The 22,001-nt window shown below is 36.6% G+C and overlaps 1 protein-coding gene across 1 annotated transcript in view; it reads left to right on the plus strand.

The window, feature by feature from the left end:
* The first annotated feature begins 882 nt into the window (after positions 1–882).
* SLCO6A1 (solute carrier organic anion transporter family member 6A1) overlaps positions 883–22,001 on the plus strand; it is a 102,331-nt gene continuing 81,212 nt past the window's right edge. Inside the window, exon 1 of the mRNA XM_053663664.1 lies at positions 883–929. Within this exon, the coding sequence (XP_053519639.1) occupies positions 883–929 (47 nt within the window). The remainder of the gene's footprint in view (positions 930–22,001) is intronic.

A 22,001-nucleotide genomic window follows, 5' to 3' on the forward strand; every position in this document is an offset into this window, starting at 1 on the left:
TTTATGATAGGCCCAGCCCTATACTAAGCCTCTTTTATATATATATTACCCTCTTAATCCTCATAATAGCCCTTTGAGATAGAAACAATTATTATTCCTATTTTATAGATGAAGAAACTGAGGCACAAAGAGGTTAAGACTTTCTCAAGGTCACTCTTATCTTTAAACTAAATTTGAGGAAACCCACTTAAATGTTGTAGAGAACTAATAAATGATAGAGTTAAAATACAAATTCAGGTATATTAATGTCTAAATTCATGTTTTTAGTTACTATAATATATTACTTCTCATTTGAGGATTCTAATTAAAAGAATGGATTAATGATTATTGAGAACCAACCCTAATACTATCCCTTGACTGACTGAAAAATGTTAAAATGAAAAAGGAACCAAAATTGATATTAGTGCACTTAAAAAGAAGACAGTGAAGCTAACCCTTTCATATTTTGTGAATGTAATATTAATTAGTCAAAATCTTTAGGATGATGTGAGGGTATTTCTGTATAGTAAGGTGCTTGTTTCTAGGAGAACATTTTGACCTACTAGAACCATAGCATTTGATTTAAATAGGCACACACATCCAAAACCACCTTTCTAGTATATGCTATTAAATATGTACACTTAATATTTAATTTTTTCTTTAGGTGATAGTCAAATGTGTGGTAACCTGCATGCATTTATCTCTTCTCTCACTAAACGTCACTTATTGTTTGCCCTTTGACATTTCAGGAACAATGCCCTCTGACAGTGCTGCTGAATCAGTGACCGCTTTGGCTGCAAATTCCATTGTTTTCAGCGAGGTGCAACACACAGCTCCCTGAAACCTGGAAACATGTGGTTACTTTTGCCTGAATAACACCAACTTTCAAAATGAACACTTGAAATGGATCGGATAATAACAGATTCTAGGGAATGGAAGTTAAAGAAAAGGTGAGTTCATGCAAAAAACAAAACAAAACAAAACACAATAAAAAACCCTTACAATGAATAATAGTCTCTGCAGAAGCAAAATTTCTGTTGGAAAGATAATGAGCTGTAGACCCCAAATGGCAGAATAGTCACTGTATTTCATATCCAGGAAAACTTTTCCCTATGCACATTTAAAAACAATCTTTATGAAATTCCAATTTAATCTCATTTAAAAGGTCCTTATTCACCCAAATTTGTTGGCTTCTCCCCTAGATATACTAGATGTTCCTATTTTTGTCTAAACTCTTCAATTACCTTATGAATCTTTCACTGTTATTTAAATACATTATTCACTATCAAGAACTTCATTGCCTTCCCTTTATTCTTTAAATAAATCACTAATTTTGACTCCTCATGACATATATTTTGAGATAAATTGCAAGTAAGTAGTCTCAAAAGAATAATGTTCTTTTACCATAAAATTAGAGCTTTTTCTATCATCGTAATATTATTAGATCTTAATGTCAGGACTTTAGAATCATGCTTCTGAAACCTTAAGTTGTTAGAACTTCTCCATATTTAAAGCTTCTTCAATCTGTTCACTTCCCATAGATATGCAGAAATGAGAAAAACCCACGGAGCATGGTCTTCCAATACTTAGGGCCTTTTCCCACTAAGTTATCCAATGAACTCCTCAATAGTTTGGTTAATTCATTCCACTGTAAAGACACACTGGAACTGACCGCATTGTTACCCATGTATTCCTATGTCAGTGAGCTCGCACTTTTTTCCCCATTGCACCACGGGTTTTCCCAGAGGACCTTAGCAATAGGAGATAATCCTAAGAATCCTGTTAAGGGTAGAATTTCATTTTTCCCAAATTCATGTATTGAAGTCCTAGTGCCCAGTACCTCAGAATTTGACCTTATTTGGAATTAGAGTTCTGCACATGTAATCAGTTAAGATGAGCTCCTACTGCAGTAGGTTGGGACCCCAATTCAATGTGACCAGAGCCTTTACAAACATGGGGAATTTGGACACAGACATGCACAAAGGGAACACCATCTGAGAATGAAGACAGAGATCGGGCTGAGGCTTCAATAAGCCAAAGAAGGCCAAAGATGGACAGCAAGCCACCAAAAGTTAGGGGAGAGCCATTAAGACAGATTCTCTCTCATGACCTTCAGAAGGAACCAACTCTCCTGACCTTAATCTTGAACTTCTAGCCTCCAAACCTGTGAGACAATAAATTTCTATTGCTTTAGCCACTCTTTTGATGCTTTTTAAAATAAAATAGTCACTCTAGAAAACTAATACAGACTCACATAGACTTTTGGAAGACCTGATCCTAATGTGCAGTGACACGATGGGAATCTTAAGGTCATCTCCAGCCTGAGCTCACGTCGTCCCCACAATTTAGGTGCTGTAACTAGGTGAATCCTCAAACCCAGCAATCACTGTACCTAAAACTCAATGGCAAAAGAATATCACTAATCTCAAATGGCATTTAAGAATATCTTTACTTATTTTTAGAGAGAGTAAGGGAGTGAGAAAGAAAGAGAGAGAAACATTGATGTGAGGTAGAAACATTGATCTGTTGCCTCTCATATGTACCCCAACCTGGGACCCACTCCTCAGCCCAGGCATGAGCCCTAACCAATAATCAAACTGGCAACCTATCACTTTCCAGGAAAATGCCCAACCAAGACACATCAGTCAGGGCTCGAATAGCATTTTTAATGCTAGGATTTTAGTGCTGAAGTAACTCTTCAGACCTGAACTATTAATATTAGATATGTCTCCTAAACTCTAAACCAAGGTTCCTTTGTTCTCAGCAGTTGTAAAACTCAGTCTTGCACAATTCTGTCTATACCTTCCTTTCCTGGCTTTGGTCTACAGGACAGTTCTTAAACCTTGCCTTGTCCTACCACCATCCCTCCTGATAGAGATATAGCCTGGGTTACTAACACATGAGTTCCTATATGATATACCCTGTGAGTCCAAGTTAAATGACTTGAAATTCCCTTCCTCTATAATAATAACAACACTTTACACATACTGAGTTCTAATTTTTTTGTGTTATATACTCCACCAGGTATGTGGTCTATGGATTTCTAGTTGACCCTAATAATGACCACCATTCTCATCATTTACTGAGTACCTAAAATATGTTTGCACTGTAGTAGGTTATAATATACTTAACTTTAATTCATACCAAGTACAAAGTCAAGCATTATTCTCCACATTTTACAGATAAGGAAACTGAAGTTCGGAGGCATTAAATATTTGCAGTGTGGCAAAGTAGACATTTTGACTGACTAGAATAATGCTCTGATAACTTAGGAAAAAATTATAAAAAAGGAAAAAAAGAAATTTAAAATAGTAGAAGCCTTTATTTGCATTTCTATGATCAAAGAGATTTATCACCTTATGAACACACTAGTGACCAATAGTATTTCATTTCTGAAAGTAACAGAATAATAAGACAGATTATCTTGATATATAATGTACTAAACTTTTTTCTTTTTTTCTTTTTTATTGATTATGCTGTTACAGTTATTCTATTCCCCCCTTCATTCCCCTCCACCCTACCCCCCGTCCCCACCATTACCCCCCCTTTAGTTTATGACCATGTATCTCAAGTTCTTTAGATTCTATATTTCCCATGCTATTCTTGCCCCCCCCATCTATTTTCTATCTACTGTCTATGCTACTTATTTTCTGTACCTTCTCCCCCTTCTCCTCCTCCCACTCCCCTGTTGCTAACCCTCCTTGAGATCTTCATCTCTATGTTTCCACTCCCGATCTAGCTGTCCTTTTAGTTTGCTTTTGTTTTAGGTGTGGTTGTTAATAACTGTGAGTTTGTTGTCCTTTCACTTTTCATGTTTTTTTAAGTTCTTTTTCTTAGATAAGTCCCTTTAACATTTCATATAATAAGGGCTTGGTGATGATGAACTCCTTGAATTTGATCTTGTCTGAGAAGCACTTTATCTGTCCTTCCATTCTAAATGAAAGTTTTGCTGGATAGAGCAATCTTGGCTGTAGGTCTTTGGATTTCATGACTTGGAATACCTCTTTCCAGCCCCTTCTTGCCTGTAAGGTCTCTTTTGAGAAATCCACTGACAGTCTGATGGGGACTTCATTTGTCCCACTTAGGTTAAAATGTTGTGTTTTATTCTCTCCCTCCCTATGGACCGACCCCTGTCTCTCCAAGCATGAGCATGGGCTGAAACGCGATGACAGAGGTTGGTGGAGTGTATAAGCAGTACCTTCCATTATGTGGTTCACACCATTACTGTACATTTTCCCTGTCATCCCAGACGTGGAGGTCTTAGGTCTTTACCGAAACTCTGAGAACTGATTTTTATCCCTCAAATTGCAAATACCTGTTGAGTTAATATGGAAATGCAATAGCCTGGCTAAATCCACAGTCCTAGAAACTGTTGAAAATGGAGTTTCCTGTAGCTTGTAAGGTTAATATTATTTGCAGTAAGATGATTTCTCCAAAGATGTGCTTTTGCTGTGGAATAATCTAGATTCATGACAAAATTCTGGGTTCTTTCTACCAATACCCTGTTGTAAATTCATGAATAAAAACACAGATTAAGAAATTAATGTAGGCATGAAACTGAAAGCTCACAATTCCAAAAGCCAGCTTATTTTTTTTATTGTTGTGTGAGAAAAAATTACTCTCAATGGGAACTTAGTTGCCCACTGAATTCTAAAGATTACTGACACTTTGAAGGGATTATTTCTAAAGTAGCTTATTAAAAATTTTTCCAGGAGATTGTTAGAAAAAATCAATAAATTAGAGTTAATACTGATGTAAGTAAAATGGTCATTACTTATTTGAGAAAAACAAATAATAAAAAGCTGATCCATTTCTTTTCTTGTGAGCAAAAGAGGAGAAAAGATTTTCCGAGATTTGCAATGTCATCACAGCGGGGATTCCTTATTTCTAAAGACACCACGTGCACCTGTTCTGTACATCTACTCAAGACAATAGGACAAGTGAGATTTCAGAGCACGATGGAAAAGAAAGATGATGACTTGTATTCATCCTTTTTTTCCTGGTATAAGCAGTAAAGGAAATATTTTATCAAGTCAGAAAACTGAGGGAACTAAAAATTATTACCACCTGGCTGGTGTAGCTCAGTGGATTGAGCACAGGCCTGTGAACCAAAGGGTCCCTGGTTTGATTCCCAGTCCGGGCATGTGCCTGGATTGTGGGCCAGGTCCCTATTAGGGGGCACACAAGAGGCAACCACACACTGATGTTTCTCTAAAAGTAAATTTTTAAAAAAATTTAAAAAATAAAATAAAGATTATTACAAAAGAATAATACTAAATAAAGTTAAACAGAATGACATAATCTTTGTATGAACTATATAAATATTAAATGCATAGTAGTAGACATTTAGAACAATTAATCTTTGAGAACATTTGTAATTTCCTTTATTTTAACTTAATATTTTCCTTCCTAATTTCTTTACTAACATGCAATTTCAAAGCAAAATGTTATATATGCATATGCATGTGTATGTATATAGGCATACATACATTCACAGTACATATCAGAGGTATACAGGAGAGTGTCTAAGAATGAGGGCTTTAGAGACAACCTGGATGTGAATCCCAACAGTGCTCTTTGGTAAGTTTGTCACCTTAAATAAGGGAGGTCACCTCTATTTGTCCAAATGTTTGCTTATGCAAATAGATGAATAATAACATGTTGTAGTTGTAGGGGTAAATGAGTTAATATGCTGGCCTGAACTGAGTACATGGACACTTTGAAGAGTATGGACACTTTTAAGGGAATCCCTTTTCAGATCCTGAACTCCACCTGAGGACCTGTGGCTGAAGAGGGGGTGTCATCAGAGGTGTCCTGCCTGTTTTCACTACTGCTCTTCTCCACATTCTGAAATAAGGAATACCATTTGCCCATCCAGAATCTCGCCAGGCTGTTTTCACTTAATACTTAAATCCTTCACTGTCAGATAAAGTGACTATGAAAAGTGTTGCTGGTGCTCAGACAGTGAGTGATACTAATGAGTAAAACTGTGTTTTTTTACTCTTAGATTAGATCCCACCTCTTGATGGAGACCTGTCAGTGTCACATTGTCATGGAGCTTGAGCTGGTTGGGTCGAATGTGTCATTGCGACCATCATTGAAAAGTATTACATACCACATATTATGATGGGTAAAAGCCTACAATTTTAAAGTTGGAAGAGGTTTTGGTTCTATAAATGGAGAAGCATGAATTAATCTTTGAAATCAGCTATCTCCTTTGTTTTAGGGAAGAAATCTAAGCAGCTTAAGGCTTTTACAATGTTAAGCCGATTTCCCATTCTGGAATGAAGACATGGAAGGTAGTCAGAGAGGAAACCACTCTGCCTTATGCAGACCTGTTTTTTTCTTCTTAGAAATTAAGCCACATCTCTAAAGTTTGTTTCCTTCAGAACGAGAAACTGCATTTTCTTCCTTTCTGGAGTCCCTGGGGGAGCTCTGAACCTGATTCTGGGCAGGAAAGTCACACTTGACCAGCACTCATATGTGCAGGAGCTAATCTAAAGTGCTGGGAACTCTGAGGACAGATGTCCTCAAGCATTTACATTAGAATGGTTTGGCTAGGGCGTTCTGGGAGTAGTTCTACACAATGTCCAGCTTTGAGTTTTCCTTTGGTAAGCCTGTCTTATGACATCCCATGGGCTTTAGTAAAATTTTGGTTTATGTTACATTACATTGTTTTTTTTTTCTTTGTGTTGTTAAGGAATAGGCTTATGTTAGGATGAACAACTTGTCCTGATTTGTCTAGGATTTTCTGGTTTTAAGTACTTAAAGTCCCATGTTGCAGGAAGCCCCTCAGACCCAGGCACACTGGAGTAGTTGGTGCCTCTAGCTCACGTCTCTCCTTGAGGTTCCTTGTTGGGAGCAAAGGGTGTCAGTCTGAGGAAAGCTGGTTGCGGGTCAGTTAGTGGCAACCTTTATTAGAGTTGTGACTTGTCTTCTTTACTGGATTCGGGCAGCAACTCAGGACTAATACAGTGCTTAGAAAAAGTATCTAAATCATAGAACTAAGCAGCAGAGATTATTAGGTACCAGGTCAGTGTCATGCTAGGGACTGGCTGGCTGGTCCTCAGAGGACTTTATCTGACTTTCTAGGGGTGAATAACGTTGTTTGACTTGCTATTTTAATAAGGATTTGGATACTTTATATCTCTTTAATGGTTGTGATTAACTTGTAGAAGCTGATTCTCATGATTGTTTTCTGATAGCAATATAAATGAATTTTGTTTGAGAGATGAAATTATTTCCTTCCTGCAAAAAAATATGAGCCCCAGAAGTTACAGTATGATTGCCCTGTGGGGTATTAATTTGTTTTAGATTTCAATTAGCATTCTTTGTGAATTAGTTTCAACTTCTTGCTGGTTCCCTCATTAATAAGGTAAATAAATATTTGACATTACTGATATTTTTGGAGTTAACAATGTTTTTATTTTTTTCCAAATCTTGCTTTGCCATTAAAGATTTGTAGGATATGTTAATATTCCTCAGAAACATCCTAGACATTTCTGGAGGAAGTGAACCTTGGAAAAGTCTAGGTTCCCTACATCTCCTCTCCCTCCCAGGGTTGGGGAGACAATGAATACGAGGAAGAGCTTGGGTATTCTGGGGTGAAGAAGTCTTTCTGTTCCTCCTTCATCTTCTCTGACAATCCCCCGGCCTTCACCCTTCTTTCTCCTGCTGAAGAATCTCTCTTTTCAGTTGATGGGTTTTATCAATGTGGTGGGGTCAGAGGTGGTACAAATTCTTCCCAGTACTCAAACCAAAACATCCATAAATCAGGCATTTCTCTTACCAAGATGGACTTCTTAAAGCTTAATTATATCATATTATGATCCCAAAGGGTCTTTGTTGTTTTTATCAGTCTCACCAAAAAATGCTAGGAAGGAGTTAGAAATGGATGGAATAAAAATCAAACCATATGTATATATGGTTAACCTGGTAAGGTTAACTAACTTCTATTAGTTAACCTGCTCAAGCTAAATAAATGTTCACTCTCTCAACCACTGAATTTTACTTCAATAGTTTTTTTCATTATGCTTCTTTTACTTGGCCTCCTGGAGATCTTTCTTATTTTATGACTCATCCCTAAAATCTACAAAAAAAGGAGGCCTTTTACTATTGATTCCACTTCCCTTGATGAAATTGCTGCTCTGTTTCATACATACACAGGCAAAATACTGTTTTTTTTGTAGTAATACTAATTAAACTCTCCTTTTGACTTTTAGTTCTGAATATTTTTAAAAAGTCTGTACAGAAATGAGGTAAGGAGCAAATATCTCCTGACAGTTGTACTGCCAGAAAAGCTAGATTGAAGAGCGCAACAGGAACTTGAAGGAGAAATGTGCTTCTTACTTCTTCCCACCACGGTGAACCTACCTGTTGCCACAGGCAGAATGAACAGATAACTGCAGACCAGGGTCCTACATGCTCCATGTCCTTTCCCACTTTCACAAACTTGATAATTCAGAGCTTCCTCTTGGGGGATATTCAAATAAGAAGATGGGAGGAATGACCAGAACTAATCCCCAGTGTTCCTTTCTGGGAAATGTAGGAGAACGCCTCTCTGTATAAATGAGAGAAGAAACACACTAGATGTTCCCCCCAGGCAAATTACTTCCTACATAAAGTGTCAATCAATCTGCTAGAACTTAATCAATTGTGAGCCAGTTTAGTCCCATTAGTTATCAATTTGAACATAACCAATCATTAGCTTACAACTTTGCAAATAGGTATTCCTTATTAAAACAATTTAAAAGTCCTGATTAAAAGCATTTCAATGTTTTTAAAATTTGATTTAATTTGGGAGGGGAGTGGGGAAAGGAGGGAGAGAAACATCCATTGGTTGCCTTTCGCACACCGCCAGGACCTGGTGCGCAACCCAGGCATGGGCCCCAACCAGGAATCGAAAGGGGGATCCTTTGCTTTGCAGGCTGGTGCTCCATCCGCTGAACCACACCAGCCAGGGAAAGAATTTAAAATCTTTAAAACATCGTTAAAAATTTACAAATATAGTATGCAATGTTATAAAAGTCAGCACAATATAAACAAAAATGTTTTGTGGCACCCTGAATATAATCAGTAACTCTAATTCAACCCTTAAGAGTACTGAAAGTATGATTAGGAACATTAAAGCATTTGGTGGTTGAAAGTAATCAAAAGTATCTTCCTGAAAGGAAAGGTATATAACAAGGTAACCGCATGTGAAGTCTATTTTATATATCTACATCTATTTTTCAAATTTAATGTTAGAAACATGAAAGTGTATGGCCACTAGAGGGCAGCAAATTAAATCTTTTAAACAGTACCTCTGCTAAAGGTCGGAAAGGAAGTCACTGCTGGCAGTTAAGTTGTTAGGAGGAGCTGGGACTGTAGGCAGCGATCATGACTCGTAAAATGCACTGTTAAGTCAGGTAAATCTTATTGACCAGATTGTGGTGACAGTCTATCTATATTGGTTGGTCTTCTAAAGTCAAACTCTTTTAACACCAATTTCTTTGGACCTGTATGTTCTGAGATAATACTACAGACAAACTGATCCAAATGTTACTGTCCACAGTCTTAATCAGTTTTGAAAATACAATTACTGACTGTGACAGAGACTGGCCTAAATTACAAATTCTGGTCAGTGTTTGCCAACACCACACTGTGATTAATTCTAGTATCCCAACCTTTTTAAGCACCCTCCCCTGATCCCTGCTTTGATATTCATTCTCTCTGGCAGGTAGATATGCAGAGGTGTCCCTGGAGGTATTAACTGAAGAGCTTTAATATACATTAGTGGGAAATGCTATTTTCAAATTTATTAAGAAATTATTTTTATAATTGCTTATAATATCGGAATAGATTTATTTCGGGTAATGTAAGTCATATGTTATCAATAGTGCAGAAGCAAATTGTAAAATATGCATACTGACAAAGACTCTCTCCTTGACCAAACTTTGGATAAGTTCCCTTGCGTTTTCTGTCCAACTAGTCTAGGCCAGTCTTAGCAAAGAACCCTGCTAAGTCGTCATCATTCCCTGCCCTCAATTTTCATCACCCCTGGTCTCTTGATCAAGTTCCTCATCCTTACCTTTACTGTACTGGTCCTTGTCCTGTCTTTAGCAAGAATCCTGTTATCGAGAATTCCCCTACTCTTGAGTATCCTCTTAGTAATTTTCTATCCACTGTCACCCTCAATCTGCTGTTTGGCTATAAAAATCCCCATTTATCTTTGTTATATTTGGAATTAAGTATACTTTCTCACCCTGAGTGCAATAGTCTTGAGCAAAGTCTTCTTTAGCATTTTAACAATAATGGAAATAATTTATTTTCATAATGCATGTTTATTTTTTAATATTTTATTTGTTTTTAAAGCTTTAGCATATAATCTAACAATCATCTGAATGGCTTTATCCCCAAATTTAGTTTTAGAGTGCATTATGTCTAACAAGAACACATTCCTAAAGGTCTTCTTCATCATCTATATTTTCACTCAGCCATATGTTGTGCCCTATGCTTCTGCAAAGATGTCAATAAGGCAGTCATTCCTGGGCATGTACATATTGTCTATCTTTAAAAATTTTTTTATCCTCATGTGAGGACACTTTTTTATTGCTTTTGGAGAGAGAAGGGGGAGAGAGAAAGAAAGAGAAACATCAATGTGCGAGAGAAACATCAGTTGGCTGCCTTTTCATATACACTTCAAACAGGGATCAAACCTGTAACCTGGGTATGTGCCCTGACTGCGAATCGAACCCATGACCCTTCAGTCCATAGGATGATGATCCAACCAACTGAACCACACCGGCCAGGGCACACATGGTTCATCTTTTATTCCAGTTCTCTCCCTTTCAGAGTAGTTTGTTTGTTCAAGCTACTTCAAGAAGCCCTGAAACTTGTGATAGCTTTCGGTTTCTAAGTTTCTTAAACTTTATTTCTATTGTGCCTTACAGCAAACATCAATTTAATGCTTCTTGCAAACATTATTACTTATTCAAATTCTACGACTTCATTAAGGATACTCTCAAGTGTTGCCCTTTCTCTGTAGTCTTTTGTGAGTACACCTGCTAATAAATTTTCTCCTTCCATTTATTTGACTTCTAACTATTGGTTGAGGATCTAACTTGTAGAGGACAACACATAGTAGGTACTATTTAATATAAAAGTTTATGATTCTAAGAAGTTGATAACTATCTGTTTTGAGTATCTACTATATGGCAGGAACTATGCTACGCACTTTTGGTGTATTACTTCTAATCCTCAGAATAATCTTAAAATAGTTTATTATTATCCTCATTTTAGAAATGAGGCTCTAAGGGTCAGGATGTGTAGAAGACTTAGCCCAGATCACACAATAACTAAACAGAAGAGCTGGATCCAAAGTCTATGTTTTATTTACCCTGTGATGTTTCCTTTATGCTCCCTGTGTCCCATCCCTGCCACCACCACCCCACATTTCAGTGGGTTTTAAAATGATTTAGCATTTCATTTATCTAGCAGTTACACTTCTAATATCAATAAACTAAAGAGTTGTGGGAAGACAAGGATGTCCACTTTCACCACTTCTATTCAATATAATATTGGAAGTTTTAGCCACAGCAATCAGGCAAGAAAAGGAAATAAAAGGCATCCAAATAGGAAAGGAGGAAACAAATGTCACTGTTTGCAGATGACATGATAGTGTACGTGGAAAATCCTATAGACTCTACCAAAAAACTGCTCGAACTAACTAATGAATTTGGCAAAACAGCAGGGTACAAAGTCAATATCCAGAAATCAAAGGCATTTTTGTATGCTAACAATGAGTCAGCAGAAGCAGAAATCAAGAAAAAAATCCCATTCAATATAGCAAAAAGAAAAATAAAATATCTGGGAATAAACCTAACCAAGGAGGTAAAAGATCTGTATGCAGAAAACTACACAGCACTGAAGAAAGAACTCAGGGAAGACACAAACAAATGGAAACATATACCGTGTTCATGGATTGGAAGAATTAACATCGTCAAAATGTCCATACTACCCAAAGCAACATACAGATTCAAGGCAATACCTATTAAATAGAGTACCAATGGCATATTTCACAGACATAGAACAAACACTTCAAATATTTATAGGGAACCATAAACGACCCCAAATAGCAGCTGCACTTTTTGAGAAAGAAGAACAAAGTAGGAGGAATCACAATACCTGATATCAAATTGTATTACAAGGCCACTGTAATCAAAACAGCCTGGTACTGGCATAAAAACAGGCACATGGACCAATGGGACAGAACAGAGAGCCCAGAAATAAACCTAACTCTCTACAGTTAATTAATATTCGACAAAGGGGGCAATAACATAAAATGGAGTAAAGATAGCCTCTTCAGCAAATGGTGTTGGGAGAACTAGACAGCTATGTGCAAAAAAATGAAACTTGAGCACCAAACTTACACCATACACCAAAATAAATTCAAGGTGGATAAAAGACTTAAATATAAGCTTTGAAACCATTAAAGTCCTAGAGGAGAACAGCGGCAGGAAAATCTCAGATGTTTCACGCAGCAACATTTTTACTGATATGTCCCCTAGAGCAAGGAATATAAAGGAAAGAATAAACAAATGGGATCTCATCAAAATAAAAAGCTTCTGCGTGGCTAAAGAAAACAGTATTGAATTAAAAAGACAACCAACTGTATGGGAAAACATATTTGCTAATGATACCTCAGACAAAGGTTTAATCTCCAAAATATACAAAGAACTTACACAACTCCACTCTAAGAAGACAATCAACCCAATTAAAAAATGGGAAAAGGACTTGAACAGACACTTCCTCAAGGAGGACATACAGAAGATCCATAAACACATGAAGAAATGTTCAATATCGCTAGCTATCAGAGAGATGCAAATTAAAACCACAGTGAGATACCACTTTACACCAGTCAGGATGACTATCATAAACAAAGCAACCAACAACAAATGTTGGCGAGGTTGTGGGGAAAAGGGGACCTTAGTTCACTGTTGGTGGGATTGCAGACTGGTACAACCATTATGGAAAACAGTATGAAATTTTCTCCATAAAAATCGACCTGCCTTTTGATCCAGCAATTCCACTGCTAGGATTATACCCCAAGAATCCTAAAACATCAATTTCAAAGAACCTATGCACCACAATGTTCATAGCAGCACAATTTACAATAGCCAAGAGTTGGAAGCAACCTAGGTGCCCATCAGTAAATGAATGGATCAAAAAATTGTGGTACATATACACAATGGAATTCTATGCAGCAGAGAGAAAGAAGGAGCTACTACCCTTTGCAACAACATGGATGGAACTGGAAAGCATTATGCTGAGTGAAATTAGCCAGGGGTTGAAAGACAAATACCATATGATCTCACCTTTAACAGAAAGCTAAACAACAAAACAGACAAGCAAGCAGAATAAAAACAAAGACTCTGAAATAGAGAACAGGGGGACAGCGGCCAGAGGAGAGAGGGGAGGGAATTTAAGGGGAATAATGGGAGGGATTTAGAGGAACAAGTATAAAGGACACAGGGACAATAACTAAGGGGGGTGGAAATGGGAGGGAGGTGGGGTGCATGGGGGAGGGGTGGGCTTGGATGGGAGAAATAAACAGAAAACTGTACTTGAAAAATAACTAAATAAAAAAAAAAGACTTGTGGGAAGCCAAAAAATCAAGTTAAATAAAAAGCCTGTAATCATTGAGAAAGTAGTACTTATAGCACCCACACTTCAACATTTTTTAGCAGTAGATTGCAGTCATTTTTAGCCCAGAACGTTTAGATCTAATTTTTGTATGCGTAGAATATGTAATGCTTGCCTACAGATTTAGAGGAGGCAGCATATTAGAAACTTAGCAAAAGTAACTACTCTCAATCAGTGAGGAAGTAAAAATAATTTACAGGTAAGCAAACAAGGGCCATTTGCTAAAGGTATATGGTTTTATATCCCTTAAATCATTGAGGTCATTCCTGTATTAAACCACATTAATTAGTACCATCATGTTGTTTACCTGCATTATTTGACTCATTTGTTAGAATTATATGAATTACCCTCAATATGTTAGTTTAGTGAACAGTTCTTCCTACATACATGTTTAGCTGAAATTGATATCATGTAGAAGGTATTTAATAGCAGCTCTTATACATTTATTGTCCAATTCAAGCTGGTCTCTCAATATTTCTTAAGCTTTTTGATCTATAAAGGCATAGATATTAAATCATTTTGCATACTTACTAGAAGCTAACAAGTGATTAATTATTGCACAAAATTCCAATGTAAGCATTGAAAGATAGCTACTAACTAAAGCACTCCCTAATAAGTTTAGTAATCTAATAGCGTAAGTTTTTTTTATATTTAGCATTTCCAAATTTGGGTTATGTTTTAGAACTCTATTTTCTTTTTTAACTAAATTTTTATTTATTTAACTTTTGATTTATTTATTTCCCCTGCCTATTCTGTACCTACCAATTTGTACTTAATTCCTTTACCTTTTCCCTCTTCACCCTCCCAACTGGTGACCCTCCAAATGACCTCCATATCTATGATTCTATTTCTATTCTGCTTGTTTGCTCAGTTTGTTTTTTCAGATTCAATTGTTGATAGTTGTGAATTTATTGCCATTTTAACACTCCCAGTTTTCATCTTCTCCTTTTTCTTAAATAAGTTCCTTTAGCATTTTGTATAATAATGGCTTGGTGATGATGAGATCCTTTAGCTTTACCTCATCTGGGAGGCGCTTTATCTGCCCTTCAATTCTAAATGGTAGAATTGCTGGATAGAGTAATTAGGTTGTAGGTCCTAGCTTTTCATCACTTTGAATACTTCTTTCTTGTCCCTTCTAGCCTGCAAAGTTTCTTTTGAGAAATCAGCTGACAGTCTTATGGGAACTCCTTTTTAGTTGACTGTCTGCTTTTCACTTGCTGCTTCTAAGATTCTCTCTTTATCTTTAACCTTTGGCTTTTTAATTATGATGTGTCTTGGTGTGGTCTTTTTTTGAGTCCAACTTGTTTGGGACTGTCTGTGCTTCCTGGACTTGTATGTCTATTTTCTTCATCAAAATAAGAAAGTTTTCTTTAATTATTTTTTCAAACGGATTTTTAATTTTTTGCTTTTTCTCCTCTCCTTCCAGCACCCCTATGATTCAAATGTTTGTATGTTTGAAGTTATCCAAGAAGCTCCTTTATCCTATCTTCATTTTTTAAGTTTTTTCTTTCTTCTTCCTGCTCTGATTTAATGCTTTTTTTCTTCCTGTGTTCCAAATTATTGATTTGATTCTTGGCTTTATCCACTCTATTGTTCATTCCATATAAATTTTTCTTTGTTTCAGTTAGTGTGACTTTCATTTCTGCCTGGGCTTTTTAATGCTGTTGAAATGTCCAATGAGTTCTTTAACCAGTGTTTTTAACACTGCATTTGATAGATTGCTTATCTCCATTTTGTTTAGTTCTTTTTCTGGAGTTTTGTCCAGTTCTTTCCTTTGGGCTATATTTCTTTGTCTCCTCATTTTGGCAGCCTCCCTGTGTTTGTTTCTATGTATTAGGTAAAGCTGCTTTGACTCCCTTTCTTAGTATTATGGTCTATTGTAGAAAAGTGCACCCATAAGTTGGATGGGGCAGGGACTTAGTAATCGCCAGGGTGGGGCAACCCTTGTGAACCAGGTTGATGGAGTCTCAGACATGCTGTTGCTGCTCTGTAACTCTGTGTGGGGAGGTCTTGGAAAAAGGACAGTGCCTGGCCTCTGGAGTTTTGTCAGGGAAGGAGCTGATCCCCAGCACTTTTCTTGATGACAGACACTTCAGTCTCTCCCTGTGTGTCATTGGTGCCCTTCAAGCTGCTGCCATGGTGCTGGATCCCAGAGGGGATGAGTCAACATAAATCCTAAGTCCATTGCAGACCCTTTAAAAGGAGATGCCTGCAATTTCTTCTGCTGCTCCAATCCCTATGGGTTTATACAGCCAGAAGTTATGCGGGCTTATCTTCCTGGCACTGGAACCTTGGGCTGGGGAGCCTACTGTTCAGTTGTGAAAAAGATGAACACCAGGAGTTGTGCATTTTGGAGAGGCACTTATGTCAATAAACAACACTACGTGTGTGGTTATCCTGACCTCTGGGCTCTTGCTTCTTAGTGTGAAAAGGATGTATTTTATGACCGTCACCTGCTGTTTCCAGGAGTGATTTCCAGACTTTCTTTTTTAAGGGGATATTTTTCCTCCATGTACATTTTTAAGCATAATTGGATATTTAAAATATGACTACATGGCCATGTAGTTATCGCCTTTCATCAAGAATTACTCAAATAATCTTGGAAGCAAGACAAAGGTCAATAAGGAACAAATCAGAATCAGAAGATCATCTCTCAATATCCTTGTGCTATCCAAGTAAACCATGCAGTTCAGAATTTAGAAATGTTCAGATATTAGTAGGGTAAGTTGTTATTGTAAAGTCTAATATGTGTAGTTAAAAATAGTTCTTATAAAATCTTCTTTCCATGGAATGTTCTTTTATCTTTGCATAGATTTCCTAGGTAAATAAACCAATCCAAGGACGATATTACTCTTATTTTATCTTCATCTCAGTAATATGCTCAAATATACTTCTTTAAAGATTTCCCAAACTATTACTTGTACTTTCCATGGATTGTTGTGTTTGGTTTCTCAGACATTATGGAACATCCATCTTTTATTTGATTAAGTTAGTCAATAGTTAGTATTAATTAATTCAATGTACTAAGCACTGTGCCCACAAGATGCTTACAGTTTGGTGAATTTTAGCACATATATACACATATACGTACACATGAAAATACAATGAGATGCTTGCTTTAATGGAGATTAGTGTGGTCAAAGTGAAATAGTAGTATGAAGTCTTAGGAGAGTTACAATGAACTGAATATACCTGAAATATGAAGACCAAGGAAGTTATAGTAAAGTCAGTCAAAGGCAGCAGTCAGAGCATAAAGAGGTTTGTAGATTTAATTCTATAAACAACAGGTTTCCAAACAGTTTTTGAACTATAGGATCCTTTATTCAAATAAAATATTACATAATGTCTCAATGAGTAAAACAGGTAAACACATAGCAATGCTGGAAATTCTTTTCTATCCCTGGGTCTAAGAATGCCAAAGGAGTTTAAAAAATGAAATTAGGGATGACTATCATGACTTCTGACCTAGACTGAGTGGATGCTGGTACCATTCATGAAGTCAAGTAATACAAAGAGATTGGCCTTTTAGTCCTTTCTAGCTCTAGAGTTACTGTTGGCTGCCAAAATGCCCTGACAGTATTTTGAAGCTACAAATCCTCTAACACTATGAAGTGACAGTATGATCTGCTTTCAAATAGGAAGTTCTATCTGGTCCAAACTTAGGTTGGGGTATTATAATGCTCTTATTCTTATATCACATCATGCTCTAAGAGCAACTCCAAATGGGAATAGTATGCTTTCTTTTATTTGATGTTATATTATTATAGAAATTTTATAGAGCTCTCCAGGGCCTCAGAGAGAGTTTCATGAAAAAACCCCTTTAGCATTTGCTTGCATTCCTCTCATGAGGACATGATGATATATGGTGTGGGTGAGGGAGAACCCAGGGCATGACCTGAGTAGTAGATCTACCCTGTTTTTCAGAATCATCCCTGCTCTCTAACCCTAAGTCATTTTCCTTGGATGAATTAGCATGATTATTTTCCCAGGAATCTCCTTTATTGCTTGAATGAAAAGATAACTTAGTGGGATCTAAAACAGAGCCTCTCAGACACACTTGGAACACAGGGAATACACCTTATATTGAAGTTGGTATTTATATGACAGTCGAATATCATGGAATAGTTAAACTTAGAAATAACGTTCACTTTTACTATTACATCATAAATGAAGACCAGAGCTTTACAACCTTGGCACTATTGACACTTAGGACTGGATAATTCTTTATTGTGTGTGCTGGTCCTGGGCATTGCAGGGTGTTTAGCAGCATCCTATCACTCACCCTGAGTTGCAACAAACAAATTTGTCTCTAGATATTGCCAAATGACTCCTGGGAGACAAAACTGCCTTGGTCAAGAACCCCTGAATTGGACCTAACATAGAATTCCCGCCTTCTTCCTTATCAATGCATTATTCTAAGCAAGGGTCTTAACTTCCCTTGGCCAATGTATCTGGAACACTGAGTAAGATGTTAAATATCTAGTATGGTTAATAGAGAGAAGATGCACACCAAATTGCATTTTTTTCTTTTTTACTTCCTCCTTTTCTTCAACTTTGAAAATCCAACAAGTCATCTTATATTCTAGAAATGGAGACATAAGCTACTAACAAAGCAGTTTATCTTCTAGGATCTTTGTGCGGTAAATAATAAGACTATTTTAGACTGGAAGTAAATGCAAGCAGTAAACATTGTAGAAAATAACTGTGGTTACTTTGTTAACATATTTTTTTAATTTTTAATTTAAATTATTAAATATTAAAAAATTTTAAATAAAAATCATACATTTACAGTTTTAATTTATTTTCCTTTATATTGTCATCTTTATAACAACCATATGAAATAGGGTAGGGAGAATATCCAATTTATAAATAAGGATTTTCGAGTTGAGAGAGCCTAAGTGACTTAACAAAGACGGTTTAGTAAGTATGGGAAGTGAACCTTGAGCTAGGTCTCTAACTGCAAATGTGATACATTTTGTACCTATAATAACTACTTTCTACTATATTAAATACATGATTTGCATACAGTGTTGCATATTCAGTTGAAGCACATATTATCTCTATTTAAAGATTTTTTAAAAATATTTTGTTTATTTATTTTTAGAGAGAGGGGAAGGGAAGGAGAAAGAGTGGGAGAGAAACATCAGTGTGTGGTTGCCTTTCATGTGTCCTCTACTGGGGACCTGGCCTGCAACCCAGGCATGTGCCCCAACTGGGAATCAAACCAGCGACCTTTTGCTTCATAGGCCCATGCTCAATCCACTGAACTACACCAGCCAAGGCTAAAGATTTTAATATTTACTTTTTATTATGCCATCCTGTTTGAGATTTGAGGGGAATGAAGAACAAGCTGCTTTGATTTTTAAATATTTCTTTTAACTTGTTTTAAAATTTATAAAAGTAATATTTAATGTATTATGTAATAAATGTAATGAAATAACTACACACAAACATGAATAGGCTTTTGCCTATTGAACATGAATATGTACAATGTACAGAGATTGTACATATTCATGAACAGGTTTTCTTTGTTTAAAACACCTGTAAGCCAATACTCAACAATAGAGACATGCTCTTAATCATTGGGAAAGAGCTTCCAAACCACTAGCTAAAAATTCTCTGTCAAGAGGAACCAGTTATACTTGCATGGTAACTACTGTTAATGTTCTATTGGAGTAGCCCTAACTGGTGGTATTTAGTTCCTATAACTTAGGACTGTGAAATACAGTGAACAAATAAAATGGAGTCACTGTGGTCAAGCTATGAAATTACTGAATTCAAGTGAGTTAAGTCATAAGAAAATGATAATCCTTATTTTAACTGGCTCTGGGAACTTAAACCTTGAAACTTTTTAGTGCTGTGTCAATACTTAGATATGCATCAGTGTATTGTGTGTCAGTGCGTGGACATAGATCAACCCTTCAGTTAACCATCTGAATGATTTCAAGAAGAAAAATGTTCCATTGTCTAGAACATCAGACATCTGATGACTACTGTGTTGGACCACCAATCCAGGGGCTGTGAATAAAGAACTGATTCTTTCAAGAATGTGCGCTTTACTATAAAACTCTCAAACTTTTATTACTCATTTGGGACATGCTTTGTACTGCTTAGGATTTGGTAGAGGAGTCTTGGTTTCAGGCCTTTGCTTTTCATTACTTGGAATATTTCTTGCTGTTCCATTCTGGCTTGTAGTGTTTCTGATGAGAAGTCAACTGCCAGCCTTATCAGAGTTCCCTCATATGGTACTTCTGGTTTCTCCCTTGCTGCTTTTAAGATTCTCTCTTTGTCTTTAAAACTTGGTATTTTAATTATGATGTTTAATTATAATGTGTCTTGGAGTAGGCCTCTTTGGGTTCATCTCAATTGGGACCCTCTGTAGTTTCTGAATTCCATGGCTTTTCCAGCCTCTGGGTCTGGGAAGTTTTCTGTCATTATTTTTTTCAAACAGGGTTTCTATCCCTTGCTCCTTTTCTTCTCTTTCTGGTATTCCTATGATTTGAATGTTGTTGCATTTCATGTTGTTCTGCAGTTCCCTTAATCTATCTTTATTTTTTTTTAGTCTTTATGCTTGCAGCTGCTTTCCCTGTGTATTTCTTTCTTGTCTTCCAGCTCATTAATTTGGTCCGCTCCTTCATCCAGCCTGCTTGTAATTACTTATAGTGTATATTTTATTTAAAAAATTGTATCCTTCATTTCTTCCTGCTTCTTGTTTATAGTTTCCATGTCCTTTTTCATACTGTTGTAGTTCCCACTCAGTTCCTTGTAGTTGTCTGTGAGTTCCTTGGCATCCTTGTAACCTTTCTTTTGAATTCTATATTTGGTAGTTTGCTTGCCTCCATTTCATTTAGCTGTTTTACTAGGGAATCTTTTATTCCTTTCAATTGCAGATTCTTTTTTGTCTCCCCATTTTAGATGACTCATTCTGTTTGTTTCTGCAATACCAGATGCTCTACTTTGCCAGCTATCTTTTTAAGGTAAACTTTTGTGGTAGGGGTTCTGTGGGACCCAGTGGAGTGGTCTCTTTGATCTTCTTGTCTGGATTCTCTAAGGTTGCCCTTTCTTCCATTTGTGTGGGCTCTCTTGTACGTGGGTTTTACCTATTGGTGGCTTTTTTGTTGGTAGGTTCTCCCCTCCAGTGGGTTTACTGGTATTCACACTTTCCATCTTGTATGCTATTGTACAGGTGTTGGTTAACACACAAGTATTACCAGACAACCAAACCTACGCCAGCAGAAAGAACCCTCCTACCATACCCGTAGTCTCAACAGCAATTGAACTAAGATTAATAAAGGTAGAGAGAGACAGCAGATAATGTAAGATATAACAAAGGGAATATGAGATGACTAACAGAGGGGAAAATGTTGTTGTGTGGTAAGAAAGAGGAGAATTGATAAGAGTTGGAATAGAACCAAGGTGAACAAAGGGTGAGAGCAAAATTTACAACCAGAAGTAAAACATGAGAGTGATGAGAACAATAGGGTAAGGAGAGATAGAGTATACTAAGACATCTGAAGCAAAATTGAAAAGGCAGTGGACCAATGGGAACAAAATTGCAGAAAAACCATAGCAGGGTGACTAGCAATGATAGCTGAATGAAGTTTCATAAAGGTGGAACGGGAATAAGAATATTGTAGAAAAGTGAATATGAGATATCTACAGTAAAGAAAAATGATTTTGAGAGGATGGGGGAAGAAAACTGACAGGAGTAAGGGCAAAGCTCAGGTTGAGAAAGGAGGAAAAAAGAAAAAAAAGGAAGAGGGAAAACAATGAAATAAAATTTCTCACTCAACTGATGAGGGATAGGGTGAAGGTAAAGTGGAGTAAGACAGCGGGATAGTATTCTATGGGATTTGAAGTGCAAATAAATATTGAACAAGCAGGAGTTCCTTTGGAAAAGCACAGCCATAACCCTGATATTTCACCCAACTAGCCACTGTTTATAAAAGGTGAAAAAGAAATAAGACTCTTATTAGAAGGGAAAAAGAGTGTGAGCTGACTTAATAGAGAAGAATGCTTATGCAAGGTTAGATAGTGAAGAAATAGTGAGTGTTAGGGATAGAAACTTGGCACAGTGTGAGAGAAAATAAAGTTAACCACAACAGTAATAAAGCTCAGGAAGATGGCGAAATAGATTAAGGCCAGGGAAGGGTGCTGTGTGGGATTTCAGAAAAAATACATCTTCTGAATAAAAAGGATAAAAAGTAAAATACCAACAGTAGTGTGTTATTTGTAATACAAGTGAAGTGAAAGAAGAAAAATTAAAATGCAATATGAAAGGGAGAATTTAAAAAAAGCCAAACAATAAAAACAAACAAACAAAACCCCAAAGTAAATGG

Source organism: Artibeus jamaicensis, unplaced genomic scaffold, assembly GCF_021234435.1.
Source record: "Artibeus jamaicensis isolate MK-2021 breed Jamaican fruit bat unplaced genomic scaffold, CSHL_Jam_final contig_3243, whole genome shotgun sequence".
NCBI classification, from domain to species: Eukaryota; Metazoa; Chordata; class Mammalia; order Chiroptera; family Phyllostomidae; genus Artibeus; species Artibeus jamaicensis.